Source organism: Schistocerca piceifrons, chromosome 1 (genome assembly GCF_021461385.2).
Source record: "Schistocerca piceifrons isolate TAMUIC-IGC-003096 chromosome 1, iqSchPice1.1, whole genome shotgun sequence".
Taxonomy (NCBI): Eukaryota; Metazoa; Arthropoda; class Insecta; order Orthoptera; family Acrididae; genus Schistocerca; species Schistocerca piceifrons.
In genome coordinates this window covers 887,316,749-887,333,654 of record NC_060138.1, presented here as the reverse complement: position 1 = coordinate 887,333,654, position 16,906 = coordinate 887,316,749, and the positions used below count along the sequence as shown (strand labels likewise).

At 39.8% G+C, this 16,906-nt stretch overlaps 1 protein-coding gene across 2 annotated transcripts in view; it reads right to left on the bottom strand.

Moving 5' to 3' along the window:
* Positions 1-16,261, bottom strand: part of LOC124716854 (CUE domain-containing protein 1) — a 216,809-nt gene extending 200,548 nt beyond the window's left edge. For both annotated transcript variants that reach the window (XM_047243416.1, XM_047243410.1), the window contains exons 1-3: positions 15,907-16,261; positions 15,618-15,814; positions 14,414-14,595 (exon numbers count right to left, since the gene is read on the bottom strand). In XM_047243416.1, the coding sequence (XP_047099372.1) occupies positions 14,414-14,595; positions 15,618-15,716 (281 nt within the window). In that variant the 5' untranslated portion in view covers positions 15,717-15,814; positions 15,907-16,261. The remainder of the gene's footprint in view (positions 1-14,413; positions 14,596-15,617; positions 15,815-15,906) is intronic.
* Positions 16,262-16,906: the final 645 nt, after the last annotated feature.

Here is a 16,906-nt window from a genome sequence, read left to right as displayed (position 1 = left end):
ATTGTGCATGCATCCGTTTATAATGAATGCAGTTTGCCATTGTAAGATGATGGTTAAAAATGCGGAGAGCATGTCTCCGCGCGTGAATTGCAGCGCGGAATGCCTCAGTCCAGCAAGGGACTGGGACATGGCGTGGTAAAGAGGAAGTGTAAGGAATGGCATGTCCTGCAGCGGTAAGGATAATGTTTGTAAGATATTCCACCTGGTCATCCCAACTGGAGAAATCTTGTTTGTCACTGGTCGCCAGGGAGGAGTAAACCCACCAGTCGGCTGTAGTAAGCTGCCACTTGGGTGTGAATGCAGGTGGTGTAGGAGTCAGCAAATGGATAGCATACAGGAAATGGTCGCTTGAGTAGGTGTCAGAAAGAATGGACCCCTCAAGATGATGGGTAAGCTGGGCAGTGCAGGATAGGTCCAAAGGGAAATAGGTGTGCGAGGAGTCGGAAAGGAATGTGGGTGCTTCTGTGTTAAGGCAGAAGAGTTGATTATGGTGGTCAGCCAAGAGGGCATCTCTCTGACAGGTTCTGAGAGAACCCCAAAGGGGATGGTGCACATTAAGTCACCGAGCGGCAGAAATGGGTGAGGTAGCTGCCCAGTAAGCTGGAGGAAGTCTGCACTGGTAACATCGAATGACAGAGGGTTATAAATGGTACAATGGGAAAAGGTAAAGTGAGGAAGGAACTGCAACAGCTTGAAGACAGGTAGTCAGGGAAAAAGGTTGACTATGAACATCACCCCATATGAGCAGCATGAATCTCCCATGAGATGGAATGCTGATCTCGGGGTGGGGGGGGGGGGGGGGGGGAGGCCTAAATGGAATGGGAAGAAATGCAAAAGCTCAAAGCGGTTGTGAAGACATTTCCTGAAGGCAGAGTACAAGTGGATGCTCCAATGTTAAAAGCAGCCATAAATCCCCTTTGTTGGATCAAAGGCCACAAACATTTGAGGAAAAAATGAAGGGGTGTCACCTCAGTGGCTGCCGAGAGCCAGTCTGCAAAGACTCGCTGCTACAGGGTACTGAGGTACGAGGATCCTGCTCCATGAGGTCCACAGAAGCATCGGCTTTCTTGTGCTGTCAGCCTGCAGAGCCTAACACAGAAAAACGGTTGGTGGCGTGCACTGGTGACATGGAGGCTCGGTGGCCAAAGGTATCACATGGTGACACCATCGAAGAGGCTCTTCGAGTCTGCGAAGGAGAAGACCATTTGTCTTTGGTGGACTTCTTCAAGCCTTTCTGGTTAGCAGGGGAAGACTTGGGTGTTGGTTGGCTGGAGGGGCACAGGGAGTCTTCACGGAAGTATTCCTTCTGTTCTTTCCGGTGTGCCAGTTGTGTAGCTGGTGCCTTTGCTCCATGAGCCAAGAGTTTGATGGCTTGTTGTGCAGCTGGACGAGGTGACGGCGATGCTGTCATGATGCTGGGTGATTTCACAACCTCAGAGCTGAATTTGAGGTCGCACATCTGGATGAATATATCCTTCACAGAGTGAGATGTAGCAATAACATTACTGTAAGTGCCAGACAGTAGAATGCATGGTTTGCGACTAGCCAATAACTTGTGAGCGACCGGGTAAGGAACTTTTTCCTTTACCCAAATCTCGTGGACAGCCCACTCATCAATTTTTTTTTTTCCTTTCTTTTTTTTTTTTGTGTGGGGTTTAAGGGCGCTCAACTACTGAGGTCATTAGCGCCCAGTCACAGTTATTAGAGCACATGGAATCTAGTAAAACTCAAGGGGAAGGGGGGACACCAGAAAGGCTTGACAAAGATGCAGATAAAATAAGTAAAAAAGTTAGATGTCTTCGGACAAGCCAGTCAAAGTTATAAAACACAGAACACGAGCAGCTGCTCGAGCGTCATCAGCTAAAATATCCGGTAAAGTAGATGGCAGGGACAGGACAACACGAGATTGACTAAAGCGAGCCCACTCATCAAGATACATGGGACAATCTTGAGAGGCGGCGGCATGGTCGCCATTGCAGCTGACCCGGGGAAGGCAGACAGTCACCCTCATGCGCATCCCTACCACATGTTACACATTTGGCCAGACGTCGACAAGACATTTGAGTGTGGTTGAAACGATGACACTGGTAGCAGCGCCCCCAGTTTCAGAATATACAGTCGGTGTGTGATAACTTCATTGCCTGTGTTGATCTTGGACAGAAGCACCATCCTATCAATGGTTAGAGACAGAGTGCATATGGGCATTAAGGAGGCATCTATCTTTTTCATCACCTGATGGATAGCAATGACACCCTGAACAGAGAGGTATGTTTGGATTTCAACCTCAGTCAGACCGTCAAAGAGCCTAGTGTAAATAACACCATGGGAAGGTTCAGAGTTCTGTGGGCCTTGACATGAACTGGACAGCCATGGAGATGCGAAGTAGCAAGCAAGTGTTGTGCTTGAGAATCAGAAGTAGTCTTCAAAAGCAAAATGACATTCCATAAATGAGAGTGGGATTTCACAGGGCCAGCAAGTGCAACAACACCTTCCTGAATAATAAATGGATTTACTGTTGTCAAGGACTGATCATCTTCAGTATATAAGACCACGAGGCACCACGGTGCAGCTGGAAGCATCTTTGAATTGTTAGCCTAATTCATTTTACATTTCGTAGATGTTGATTGTGAAGATTATTGGCTCATTGTGAGAGAATCCCCCATGATTGCCAGTGTCTCTGATGGCGCACTCCTTCCAACTGGCAGCCCCCTTCATAAGGGGGTGTACCCACCTTAGGTGATTGTTCGCACCTCAGGCCACACCTCACAAACACCTGACAGAGGGACCAATTAGCAATTTGGTATGGTAGCAGCTCAGGCAATCACCCCTCCTTGGGCCTGACCTGTACCAGTGGGTATGTGTGAAGTCTACCGATTGGCCCGAGGCTGGGAACTACGCATTACCCAGTCACCTGTTATGTGTCAGACATGTGGACTGGCTTTCAGGAGTGCACAAGGAGGAAGAAGAAAAAGAGGAGCCCCAAATGCCAAAGCGGAGGAAGGAGAGGAGAAGGCGAATGAAGAAAGGAAAAGGGAATGATAAACAGTGGTGGGACTGTTCTTATGTCAGCAAAAGACAATGCAGGACATTCCCAAGAACACCTTAGACATGTTCCCCAAGGGAGCGGAAAAACAATAGCAAGAGGATAGACATGCAACACGGAAGGGAAAAAATGCTACAACAGCTGCGGCCTTGTGGTAGCCTAGCACAAACTCACCAAAGAGCGGAGAGCTCCCTGAAGGGGTCCCTGATGGGCTTCAAAGTGTCTGCTGCCGTGATGTTGAACAGTGACAGACTGATTGGATCTCCTAGTAGTACTCTGTTTGTATTAAATTCTTGGATATGGTGATTTCGTCAGATATTTGGATATCATTGTATATTAGAACATCTGAAAGTACTTTCATTATTTGGTGTGTGGCACCAATTAACAGGTTGAATTTTTGGATGAATGTTTTTCTGATGAAGGCTTTGCTATATTTTTTCCCTGAATGTTTTAATGTGTCTTGCACTTGCTCTATTAAGGCCGGTATTACACTATCAAATTTCTTTGACAAAGATTTGATCAAAGATGTGATAAAATATTCCATCAAATATATTTGACAAACATCTTTGACATAGCGCTAGAAGGGGTATTACACTGTCGTCATATTTTTTGTCAAAGTTCAAGATGGCTGACAACAACTTGTTATTAACCACAGCAGTTGCATGTACCACAACTGCACTGTGTGCACATGCGGAAGAGAAGCGGGAGGAAAAAAGGAAACATACCTGGGTGAAGCCGTGGGTTTTACGACGACACGATAAAAGCATTCAACAAAACTTGTTACGTGAGCTTATAGTGGCGGACGTCAAGTCGTACATCAATTACTTAAGAATGGATGAGCATACATTTCTGTATATGATCAATGAAGTGTATCCTCATATCACAAAGAACAATATACACTTAACAACTGCTACATCTGCAGAAGACAGGCTCACTGTAACACATTACAGGAGAGGGTTAGGTTAGGTCAGGTCTCCAATCTTCGTTATCTATTTTTGTACTCAGCGCGCCTCACGTTGTAAAGCGCCTCATCAGCTTCATACATCTCTATTAATTTTGTAGTTGTCGGCACACAACAATTGTATTTACCGGCAATGTTTATAAAAACACTACAGATGACAGAATGCAGCGATGCTAGCGCTCCATGTGGTAACATGTCACATTGCAGTGAACAGAAGACTAGCAACTTCTTTGATCAAATCTACAGTGAGGCCCTAGATTTGATCAAATATTGGACGACATTTGATGAAGTTCCCTATTACACCATCAAATATCTTTGACAAAGATATTGGACAAAGAAATTTGATAGTGTAATACCGGCCTAAGCAGTTCGCTGCATGTAGGGTGCTTCTTCCCTTTATGGTTTTCTGGTATTTGGGCATCATTCTGGTATTTTTCCTGTGCTCATGCAGTTGTTGCATAGTTCCACATAGTAGTCTTCCACACGTGATAGGATTGCTTGAGATGTTCTGTTTATGTGCCATCTGAAGCCTTTTTGCCTTTATTATCACTTGGCATATTTCTTGTCTTGTTGTAGGGGTGTAACTTTCTATTTTTTCCGTTGTACTTTATCCACAGGCTGCTTCCTTATGTTGAAGGTTTAGGATGGATTTAAAGAGATTTTACCATGTGGTCACTGAGATCCCTTTTCTTGCTGGTGGTCTTCGTTTTTTGAGTGCTATGAATGGGTCTCTTTGACAGTATTCTGCTCGTCACCTAGCCTCTTCTTCTATGTGGTCTACCTCCTCCTCCTCCTGCTTCTTCTTCTTTATTAGTGTTTCTGCCTGAGATACAGTGACAGGTCATATTGCTGCGTTGTGGTTTTGGGTCAATGTAGTGTTGAAAGCTGCTTCTGCCACTATCACAACACTTGTTGTTGAACCACGGTTGTGATTTCCCATCTTTTATTTCTATTTGATAGGATTGCAGGCATTGCATATAGTTCCACGGCTTCCATTGCTTGGTGTAAGTGTATCAGATGTCTTGCTTTTCTATTTTTGCTAGACTTCCTTTTAACTTCTCTCTGTCTAATTTGTCCAATATCCTGCTTGGCTTGGGTTTCGTTGTTCGTAATGGCCAATTAAATTCAAAAGTTGTTGTGACTGATATATGTTTTCTTATTGGCACTACTGATGATGTCTAGATTACTTTCTGGTTAACTGCCTTTATGATTTCGCCTACAAATAATATTAGGTCTACTGCACTGGTTCCATTGGGTGCTATGTAGATTTTCAGGTTGGATTTGTTACTGAAGACTACATCCTCTCCTCCTAGTGTTTCCAGGACCAGTTCTGTTTTGCTGTTTGGTTTCTCTATCCTCTTTTTCTCCATCTATTATTCTTTTGATTTCATTTTCTACCATCATTTATGGTTGAGCATATATGACTATCATTATGACATGATTTGTTTTAACAATAATTGTATTTTCACCTCTTGTTATTTCCTTTATTAATCCTAGTTTGAGGATGGTTGAAATTAATCCTGCTGGTCAGTCTGGAGTCTGGTGTGATAAAGAATGAAATCCATAATATCCTTTTTAGTATATTCTTCTGTTAAAAAAAAAAAAAGTTTCTGTGAAAACTATGGTGTCATACTTTGCTAGTGTCTCTGTTGGTATGAATGGTATCAAATTTTTTAGCCATCAATGTTCCATAGCAAAATATTTGTGTGTTTATTGCAGTCCCGCTCCTCTGTTGTGTGACTACCATGGGTGAGATGCCTAAAGCATGGTCTGGTAACTTGCAGACAAGGGTTCCATTCCCACAAATAGCAACTTTTATACATATAATGCATAGCAACTAGCCTGTTCATTGCCTTCGTAATGTTTCCCTTTTGTCTAGTCTCTGAGTGATGAAAAGAACCCAAATCCATGTCACTGATGGTTCCTCCGAATCTTCCAGCAACTTCTTGTGTGTTGTTGCATGGTATTCAAAAAGCAGACTACTATTCCTGCTCCCACAAGGTATATGCTCAAGGTTGCCAAAAGGCTAACAAATTGTACTACATTCGAACTGGAAAGTCGGAAGTGAAACACGCTCTTGATTACCCAGAATTTTCATGTTAGTTTACTTAGCTATGTAGCTCATGAATAAAAGCAAGAAGAAACAATAATTTATACATCAGCAGAACTCACTCAAACAACAGTAGCACAAAATTATGAAACATAGTCTTCCTATTGCAACTGTAACACTGTAACCAGCAGATGAGTCAATGGTAAACCACAGCTATGCTCACAAATTTACAGTTATCTGTAGTTGTGGAATGTTCCACACTACATATTCTATTGTTGAGTAATGTACTGCAAGGGGAATTTGTGTGTTGTGATGGTGTTAAATCACCAGTAATTGTTGCAGAGTTCTGCCTACGTCACCAGCCTCCTGTTGTTATCTTTTCTTATTTGTCTTCTTGTACTGTCCTGAAAACAAGATGCCGAAGTAAATGTGTGTATTCTGCGTGGCAAAACATCTAACATACCATTCTCAAACAATAACAAACTAATACGGAATGAAGTTTATTGCAGTACAGAAGAAGGTTGACAATTAAAAAGAAAAATAAGTAAAAATAGGCTGATCATTTAATTGGTGCAATTCAAAGGTTTTCTTGGTATTTTGTTACCGAATTCGGTTCTGGCTATTTGCAGAGTAAAAAAGAAAAAACTGAAGTGATACATGTCTGAACCAACAACTGCCCTTGACTTAAAAGATGAACATGGCACCACATAGCAAACATTACCTCTCTGTCATTGCTCTGGTGGCAGTTAATGCACACATTTCACGACATACAAAACCAGTTGAAACTAAAGTAAGGAACTGACCTTTTTAGGATCAAAAATTTAAATTTATGATCTCGGTGCCATATAAATGCCATGACTATTTAGATACGAAAACAGAATAGCCTAGTACAGAATTTGGCAGGATCACTCAACACCAATCCGGAAAGTGAGTGAACGATCATGAGGTGCGAAACATCATCAACAATATTGCCAAGTCTCTTCTGCACTAGTAATACGAAGAACTTCACGCACAGCTTACAGCATCCTCACTGCCATCCACAGCCTGCTCCAAACTAGCACTCTGTGGAGCTGCGGTACCAGACATCGATCAAAGGAAATGCTTCAAACTGACAGATGATTACACCATTGAAAAACACTAATTAGCTGCACACATACTCTTTTCAGTTTGTAGCTAAAGCTTATTTTAACAAAACTAAAAATATGTATCAACTGCTTTGTCCAAAGCACCAAGAAACAGTAAGATACTATGCACAGTTGACCTCAAACAGACTGTATCTACATTCAGTCTTGAGTCATACACGACTAAAGTATCAGTAATACCACAAAAATGTGTACATATTAAAGATAATATACTTAACACATCAATGCCATGCAGCAACAAATCAAACTGTATATTCACATGAAAAATGAATATATGGCTGCTGAAGTAGAAGCAAAACAGAAAAAACCTGGCAAATGTGCAGTTGTGCACTTTCATTCATTTTCAGCTCCAAATGTATATGTAATGCTTATTAACAAGCTTGTTTATTGTTTCCAAAATTCTTCCCATCTAATTTGATACTGAGGTGATGAACCAAATTTAGCTTCATGTCACTGATAGTAGATTCACATCTGTTCAGAGACTTTTTCTGTTTTGTTGGTTATGCAACTTAGTATTTACAAAGCAGAGGACTATGGCTATCCCTGCAAGGTTGCTAGGAGACGTGAAACACGGGATGCTAAGGTTCATCACTTAACTTGTAACAGTCAGCTCAATTAAACTAGCAGTGAAAGCAAGTTGTAAGGTACACTTTTCGCAGCAAAACTGGAACCAATTTCTAAATCAGCTACCATTTTAGAAAATGAAGACTTTACAATTATGCAGACAAGGCATTACTACAATAAAACACGCTCTCACTGCCACAATCATAGCTGAGGTAGATATCTCACAACCTGAAAGGCGACAAAAACAGTCAAGTGAATTTAGCATGATAAATGAGTCCCATGCCCAAAAATAACTGTTATGGCACAAATCACAGTTATGACAACAGTGTTGTCAAGCAATGGCTACAATATTCCAAAGTCTTGAGTATGCTAGTGACAAGCAGCATTCATTTTCACAGCTGTAATCTTAAATTGTTTAGCTAAATTCACTTCACCTTCCCTTTTCATTTCTATGACTTAGCTGCATAATTCACATGTAAGCTGTGATACTGAGACAAAATATTTATTTTTAGACTAACGGAATATTGTACTTCATGCAAGCAGCTGTACTTCATATAAGTAACATCTGTTCTTATCTTTAACATTGTGTCATGAGGCTCATCAACCACTATTGGGATGAAAGAGACCTGCTGCCAGCAGTGTCTTGCTAGCTCAGTGTTTCTGCAAGTCTTGCCAAGGAAGGGCTGTGCAAGCTGTTAGTCATAAACTCGCTGCAGACAAGAGCACTCAAAGTTCTTATTTTTCGTTTTATTTAATGAAGCAGCAAACTGCTAGAAGAAATTCTTTAACAAAATCTGAATAAAACCTTTACACAAACCCACTTCAGCAAGTTGTATTAACAGTCACAGATGTCTGCTTTGCAAATACTAAGCTGCAACACTATACAAAGGTCTCTGAAAAGTTCCGACTCAACTGTCAAGTATACAAATATGAGTTTTGTTTGTCATGTATGACCCATATGTCAGTGGAATAATTATGAAGTGAACATATTTATTAATGTAGATCCTTCACACTAAATCTTTGCAATACACTGAAGAGTCAAAGAAACTGGTAAATCTGCCTAATATCGTGCAGGGCCCCCACGAGCATGTAGAAGAGCTACAACATGACGTGGCATGAACTCCACTAATATCTGAAGTAGTGCTGGAGGGAACTGACACCACGAATTCTGCATGGCTGTCCATAAATCCGTAACAGTACGACAGGGTGGAGATCTCTTCTGAACAGCCTGTTGCAAGTGATCCCAGATATGATCAATAGTGTTCATGTCTGGGGAGTTTGGTGGTCAGTGGAAGTGTTTAAACTCAGAAGAGTGTTCCTGGAGTCACTCTGAAGCAATTCTGGGTGTGTGGGTATCGCTTTGTCCTGCTGGAATTGCCCAAGTCCATCGGAATGCACAAAGGACACGAATGGATGCAGGTGATCAGACAGGATGCTTACATACATGTCACCTGTCAGTGTCAGGTCCCATATCATTTCAGTTCCACACACTCCACACCATTACAGAGCCTTCACCAGCTTGAACAGTCCCCTGCTGACATGCAGGGTCCATGGATTCATGAGGTTGTCTCCATACCCATACATGGCCCTCTGTTCAATATAATTTGAAACGAGACTCATCCAACCAGGTGACACGTTTCCAGTCATCAACAGTCCAATGTTGGTGTCGACAGGCCCAGGCAAGGCTACGGCTGTGTGATGCAGTCATTAACGGTGCACGACTCTCTTCTGAAGGCATTTGTCTCAAGTGCAACCTTATAAGGAAGTAAAATGTGGGCAGTAAGTAGTTCTCACAAGAAGAGTATAAGGCGATTGAAATGCAGTGCTACAGAAGAATACTAAAATTTAGATTAGTATATTGTGCAACTAATGAAGGGGTACTGAATACATGTGGAGAAAAAATAAATCTGTGGCACAACTTGACTAAAAGAAGGGATTGTTTGGTAGGACACAGTCTGAGACACCAAGAAATTGTCATTTTAGTACTGGAGAGAGGTGAGGGAGGATAAAAACTGCAGAGGGAGACCAAGAGATGAGTACAGTAAGCAGGTTCAAATAGTTCTGGGTTGCAGTAGTCACTAGGAGATGAAGAGGTTTGCACAGGATTGAGTACTGTGGAGACCTTCATTAAAAACCAGTCTTTGGACTGAAGAGAACAACAACACAAACCTCTTTATAAGAAAGGTGATGAGAAAGACTTACATAATTATCATCCAATTTTGTTACAGGCATCTTTTTCCAAAATATTTTTGGAATAATGTACTCAATAGTTGTCCCACATTTTAGTAGAAACAACTAATGTAGCTTACCACAGTTTGGATTCCAGAAGTGATGCTCAACTGAGAATACTATTCACACACACTGTATTTTTCTGCAATCTTTCCAAGGCACTTAACTGCATAGGTCACATTACCTTCTTAGAAAAACTTACACTTTATTGTACCGATGACTTTACACATAACTGATTTGAATCATACTTAAAAAATAGAATGCAAAAAGTTGTTATGAATAATTCAAACTACATTGAGATGATAGAAAATTTTAGTGACTGGGGAGAAATCACAAAGGGAGTCCCACTGGGCTCAATTCCGGGTCCACTCTCATTCTTTATATATGTGAATGACCTTCAACATAACTTTGGCAAAACTGGCACTTTCTGCAGACAATATGCATGTTATAATAAATCCTACTGGAGAAAAAGCAGCAGAAGAGATTGTTAATGAAGTTTTCAAAGAATTAAGTGATTCACACCCTAGATTTTGAAAAAGCACACCATTTTCAGTACTGTACAACAAATGGTCATACCAACAATGATATCACACATCAACAAGTTAATGTGGTATAATGTGCCAAATTTCTGGGCGTAAATACTGACGAAAAACTGAAATGGAAGTTGCACATTACTGTGCTTCTCAAAAAACTGAGTTCATCAACTTTTGCTATTTGTATAATTGCTAGTCTCCAAAACCAATGAATCAGCATCTACTCAATAATGTCTCACAGAATAATTTTTTGGGGTAACTTATCACTTCGAAAGTACTGACCACACAAATGTCAGCAGTAACAATAATATGTGGTGTTTATCCACTCGTCATGTAGGTACCTCTTAAAAGAGTTAACCATTTTAAGTGCACCATTAGAATACATATATTCCCTAGTGAAATTCATCATAAATAATCCGTGACAATTTGAGAAGAATAGTGATGTCCATACTTACAACAGTAGAGAACACAATGCCCTTTATTACCATTTAATAAAGCTGTTTGGCTCAGAAAGGAGTTCAATACACAGCAACAAAAATTTTTGATCATTCACCAAATAGCATGAAAGTCTGACAGGTAGCAAATCAACTTTTAAATCTAACATAAAATCATTCTCCTGGACAAAGTCTTCAGTTCCATGGGCGAATTTATATTTAAAAACTGGTAGCCTGTAAGAACAAAAATATTGTGTTTTTAAGTATAGTCACATCAGTAGGACTAAGGCATAGTAGATTAACACTAATCACACATACATATTCTGTAAACAGACTCGTTCCATATCAATTAGATGAAAGAAGATTCCAATGACCTATTGAGCACTTAACAAACTAACTAACCTGCAAACTGTGTGGAGCAGTTTTGCCTCTAGATTTATATATGCATCTAAATTTATAAGTGAAGGGCACGGTAGAATGTACTTCCCATTGTCCCACTTATTAGGGCTCTTTCCATCCCATTTGTGTGTGGAGCCCAGGAAGAATGATTGATTTAGTGTCTCTGTACATGCTGTCATTAATTGAATCTCACCTTTGCACTTTCTATAGTAGTAATATGTAAATGGTTGTAGCATACTTTTAAATCTACAAGCGACTACCATTTTTCAGCATCTCGGTTACAAACTCCCACACTCCAAACAAGCCTGTACCAATAAGTGCTATCATTCTTTGTATACATTAGTGAAGTCCTGTTTGGTATGGATCCCACACACTTGAGCAACAGCCTACAACAGGTTGAATGATACACAGCAACAATCTCACCTGATTTTATTTTTCCAGTCCTGCCAGTGTTTCGAGTTCACCACCTGTTTTACTCGCAATGGGACCTATGTGACAATTTTTTCCCAACAAACTGTCGTACCCAAGTATCTGTAAGAGTTGATCAACTCCAATTGTGATATATTCACACTACAGGCATAGGACACCATGTTTTTTTTTTCATTTTGTGAAGTGCATAATTTTACGTTTCTAAACATTTAAAGCAAGTTGCCAACCTTTGTACCACTTTGAAATGACTGCAAAAAAAAAAAAAGTTTACTTAATGCTGTCCACCACGTCATTAATTTATGGTATGAACGACGATGGTCCCAACACACATCCTTAGGGCACACTTAAAATTTCTTCCAAATCTTTCAATATTTCACCATCCAAGACACCATGCTGTGTCCTTCCCAACAATAAATCCTCACTCCAGTCACAAATTTTGTTCGATACCCAACATGTTCATACTCTTATTATTAAGCATAGATGTAGTCTTACCGAGTCGAATACTTTTTGTACGTCAAGAAATATTGCACCTACCTCACTGCTTTCACCCATGGTTTTAAATGCATGTGAGAAAAATGCCCTGAATGCTGATATCTGAAAGTACAGGAGAATTTAATAGGAAGAGGAAAAAGAAGAAGAAAAAGGAATAAAAGCACATAGCGGGTTTAACAGGACTGACATTTTTGGAATCCACGCTGGTTGACATAGCGGAGGTCATTCTGTTTAGATACCTCATTATGTTTGAGCTCAGAGTACGTTTTGATGGAAGATCCTAAAACAGATGTATGTCAGTGGTACTGGACAATAGTTTTGTGGATATTTACCGTCCTGCTTGTAAAAGTGAGTGATCTGTTCTTCTTCCTACTACCGGGCACAGTTTTTTTGTTCATGGGATATATTGTATACTACGGTTAAGAGAAGGGCTATCTCTACAGTAAATGTAATATAGTATGTGTCACAGATTAGATTGGGCCTTGGACCTTGTACAATTTTAGCAATTTCAGCTGTTTGACAATACCATCGACAGAAATATCACACACGATTCATTTTTGCAGCAGTGTAGGAGTTTACCTGCAACACTATTCCTTGGTCTTCCTTCGCAATGAAAAATTTGAAAACATGAGTTCAGCATTTCTGCTTTTGTTTTGCTACCCTCAGTTTCAGTTCCCGTGTCATCCATTACTGTCTGGACACTTTTGTAATACCGACAGCTTAGACATATGATCTGAATTTCTTTGGAGTGTGAGAAGTCTTTCAATAAGATTCTGCTATGATAGCCATACAAGTTACACAAAAATCATCTATCACACTGTTTTTAGCAGATTACCATCATCAGACAAGAGAGAGAGAGAGAGAGAGAGAGAGAGAGAGAGAGAGAGAGAGAGAGAGAGAGAGAGAGAGAGTTAATAATCATTCTGCTACAGTATGTCTCCTTTTCTTCCACAAACACATCAATCAGAGGTCAACCAAATGCTAGAATACAGTCCATCGGCTTTGGTTTGTGATGTAACTGTGTTGTGCTGTGTGACATCATTGAGGCTCGGCATGTTTAAAGTGGATCGTTTTTGCAGAGAGCATGTCAGAGTAAACAGTGGTGCACTCTAGTGTGCGATGTTCATGTTTCTAAATTGTTTACGAGAGATGTTAGTGCAGCACTGGATTTAGTGCTGTTACTCAGTGTTTTGAGCACTTGTTTTTGTTGCCTTATCAGTGAGTTATTTGAATGTTGTTCATTATTGGCTTCTGATTTGTTTTCAGTTTTGAAATTGTTGGGCTGTTGTGTTGTTAATGGTTACAAGTTGTTTCCTTTTTTTGTGTGTGTTTTGTATGGTACTAGGTATAGATCTTACAATGAAATTTAGTAGATTTGTCAACTGTGGGAATGTACATTTTTTGTATTTTTGGTCTCCATAGTAAGGAGTGTAGTGTGATTCTTTATGTATCTAATTTTCTTTGAGATGTGGGTATCTAAATTCATGCTGAATTAGTTTTTTATGATTTTGTGGTTTGTGTTGGTAGGTGAAGTTCGTATTTAGTAGTTTACAGTGGTGAGTATCAGGGAGTGTGCTGTTGTTGTTATTATTTTGGTCTCATTAGGTTCTGATAAGAGTTAGTTCTAATAGTTGTGGGTTCTTGGTATCACTTTCTTCGTTGAATACACTTGAAATAGAGGTGACCACCCTCTCAATGCCATCACAGATCAAAGTTGATACCGTCACAGATCAAAGCCAATGGGTGGTATCTCAACTTTTGGTAACTTCTTTCCAAATTTATTAAAGCTTCAATAAACACATCATTGTACACAATCTAGTGTGTGTAGAATCAAGATCATTTTGATGTTATGTAGAAGGCAACAGTGTTCCTCTTCCATTCACTTTTATTTCGCCACCTATGCTTTCCATTTGCATATCAAATTAATTTGATAATGCCCTGTTAGCTTCGTGACCAGGTGTGGCCAAAAGAAGCACATCCCCTTTAGTTACATTGCACCAACTCATGTCTTAATATCTATTACATACAACTCACTCTTCTGTTTATGTATTTACACCTCAGAAAGTTAAGTCAAATTCAAAATATATCAAAATTTTCTACTCTATACTGAAAAAGCATAAAAGATTGACTTCATTACTTTGCAGGAGATGAACTTGTTATAATGGCAACCTCAGCAGTCGTGCCAAGACCTTTTGAAGTTTCCAATGTTTCCTTTTGTTCAATTTCATTGCGCAACTTCTCATTCTCATTGTCAGTTGTCATTGCCAAAAGCTGGTCAATGGTTGCATCTACAGCACCTTGATTTGCCCTTAGGACTGCCTGTGTGCAGAAGGATAAGAACATATTTAAGTTCATGCAAAGCTGACCACTATTAAAACAGCTTTTAGCACAACTGTTTATTAAAAGGAGAACAAATATAACCTTTATGCCATTAACCTCAATTATTGGGAAAAAAGCCACTGAACAACAACACAACAAAGCATCTGGTACCAGACTAACCACAAATAAATAATCTGCTGTTCTTTTGGCTCTCTACAGGCAAATTACAAAAATTAAAATTACTCTTATTCTGTACGAGTGACAGCATTAACTTCCTGCACGATTCAACACACATTAAAAATAGCCAACATCTTCAAAAGACTTTCTTTGACAAAGCAGCAATGATTTTTTTCTTTAATCTCAAAACTTAATAGGTCTAATTAATGAAGTTTCAGAAAGTCTACCTATCTTTGCAGTAACTCCTTTCCTAAATAAAATAAAAAAACCAACAACAGCATTTATTATGGTCCAAAGCGAGATGACTAGAGAGTAAACTGCAAGTCGCAGGCTCTAGTAAAATGAGAAAAGCTAGTGATATTTACAAATATTATGAACGCCTCTCATAGTTAAAAAATAAATTTCATTTTGACATAAGATCCTAAAAAACCTGCTTGTTGACCGAAATTCATGAAAAATCAAGATACCACACCCCTCATTCTTATTTTGCTTCTATTGCACAGTACTGTATTAATCTACAGTCTCCCCCTGGCTCTTATTCTTGTCCCTGCCATTAACTGGACAGGAGGTCAATGACAATATTATGTTACACAATAAAAACCATCATCAGATCAGAAATATATCTTCGATTTCTACCTCTCTTGGTTCTGTTCCAGTTCACCAACTTGCAATTTTCATTCAGCATGCACTATGTCTTACTCACAATGTTTTCGGTGAAATAAATGGGAAGGAAGCATAGTCTGTTTTTGTTACACATCAGTACTAGTACCCCACTGATAGTACTAACTGCTTCTGCATTTTTAACAGAGTTCTTATGATATACAAATTCAAATTAAACTTTTTACCTCTATAACTTCATCGTCCATATCTGGAAACATTGTTCTGAAGTCTGCCATGGCTTGGTGGAATTCCAATTGTGTGGTTGGCTGTTGAACTGTGGCCATCGTGTAATCGGCGAGTATGTTAAACCTACTTTTCTCATTAAGTTAATGTTTCACATTGCCTTAATATATCTTGTGATCATGTTCCATAAGAGCAAAAACTGCAAAATAAAACAACAACTGTATCTGTTGTAAACCTTAGTAAGGCAAGACTCAAATACTTTATTGTGTAATACAACAGATGACAGCTAACCCTGTATCACGCTACGGACGATCAGTGTTGTGAGAATTAGGGAGACGCATTTCCGACATCAGTTGCTGGACAATTCAAGTAAAGAGCAAATTAAGTTTGCTAAGATTTTAATCCTATAAGGTCAGTTATCGAACGAACTTCAACCGTTGGAAGTAACAGTCAGCTGTAAAAACGCAAACATATATTCAAATAAATGACTCATTTTCAATTTTCTTTCAATGAGACGTGGAATTCCTGCAAATATGGCCTCATTTCGGACATTAGTTCAATAAAATTCTACTGAACTATACAAATTTTAGCGATGTATACACGAACAGCCATTTTTTTTAACGCTGCTCATCAAAGCATTCTAGCTTCGCAGAGACTCCCGCAAATACTGTGCGTGAAAAAGTGCGGATCATAACGGAGCGGCTGCTTCCCTAATTGGCTGCTGTTTGTGAACACGCAACGATCACGTGCGGCTGCAAACTGCGGATTTCGTAAACCGATTTTCCATTACCGTTTCTGAGCGGTCATGTTAACACTTCAAAATTGGTTATGGAAATGCGCTTCAAGTTTCGGGTAATGTGCAGGGAGTGGCTTTTTGTGTAGTGAAGGATAAGTATAAATATTAGATTCAAGCTGTTTACACCTCGTCTGATTGAAGAGAAATAGCGACTGTGCTGACTAAATCATAAACTGTAAAACCGGGTTCACACAAGCAACAAAAGTATCGCGACAGCTAGTGGCATACTCCAATTGCATTGCAGTTGCATGTGTAAACTCAGAGCTTTTAGTAGGGAAAAAGCCCCAAAAAGCTCAGTTTGGTAGTACCACAGTCTAACCTGTGGCAGTACTTCGTTGCGCACTTTCCTACCACCACTGGTCCCTGGTGGCAGTAGGTTAATATTTCGAAACACGAGCATTCTGTCGCAGTTATCGTGGTGTATTTGCTGCTGTACACCATTGGATTCCAGTGAACGATGGCCGGCACGTACACTTTCGTACAGTCTTTTTGAAC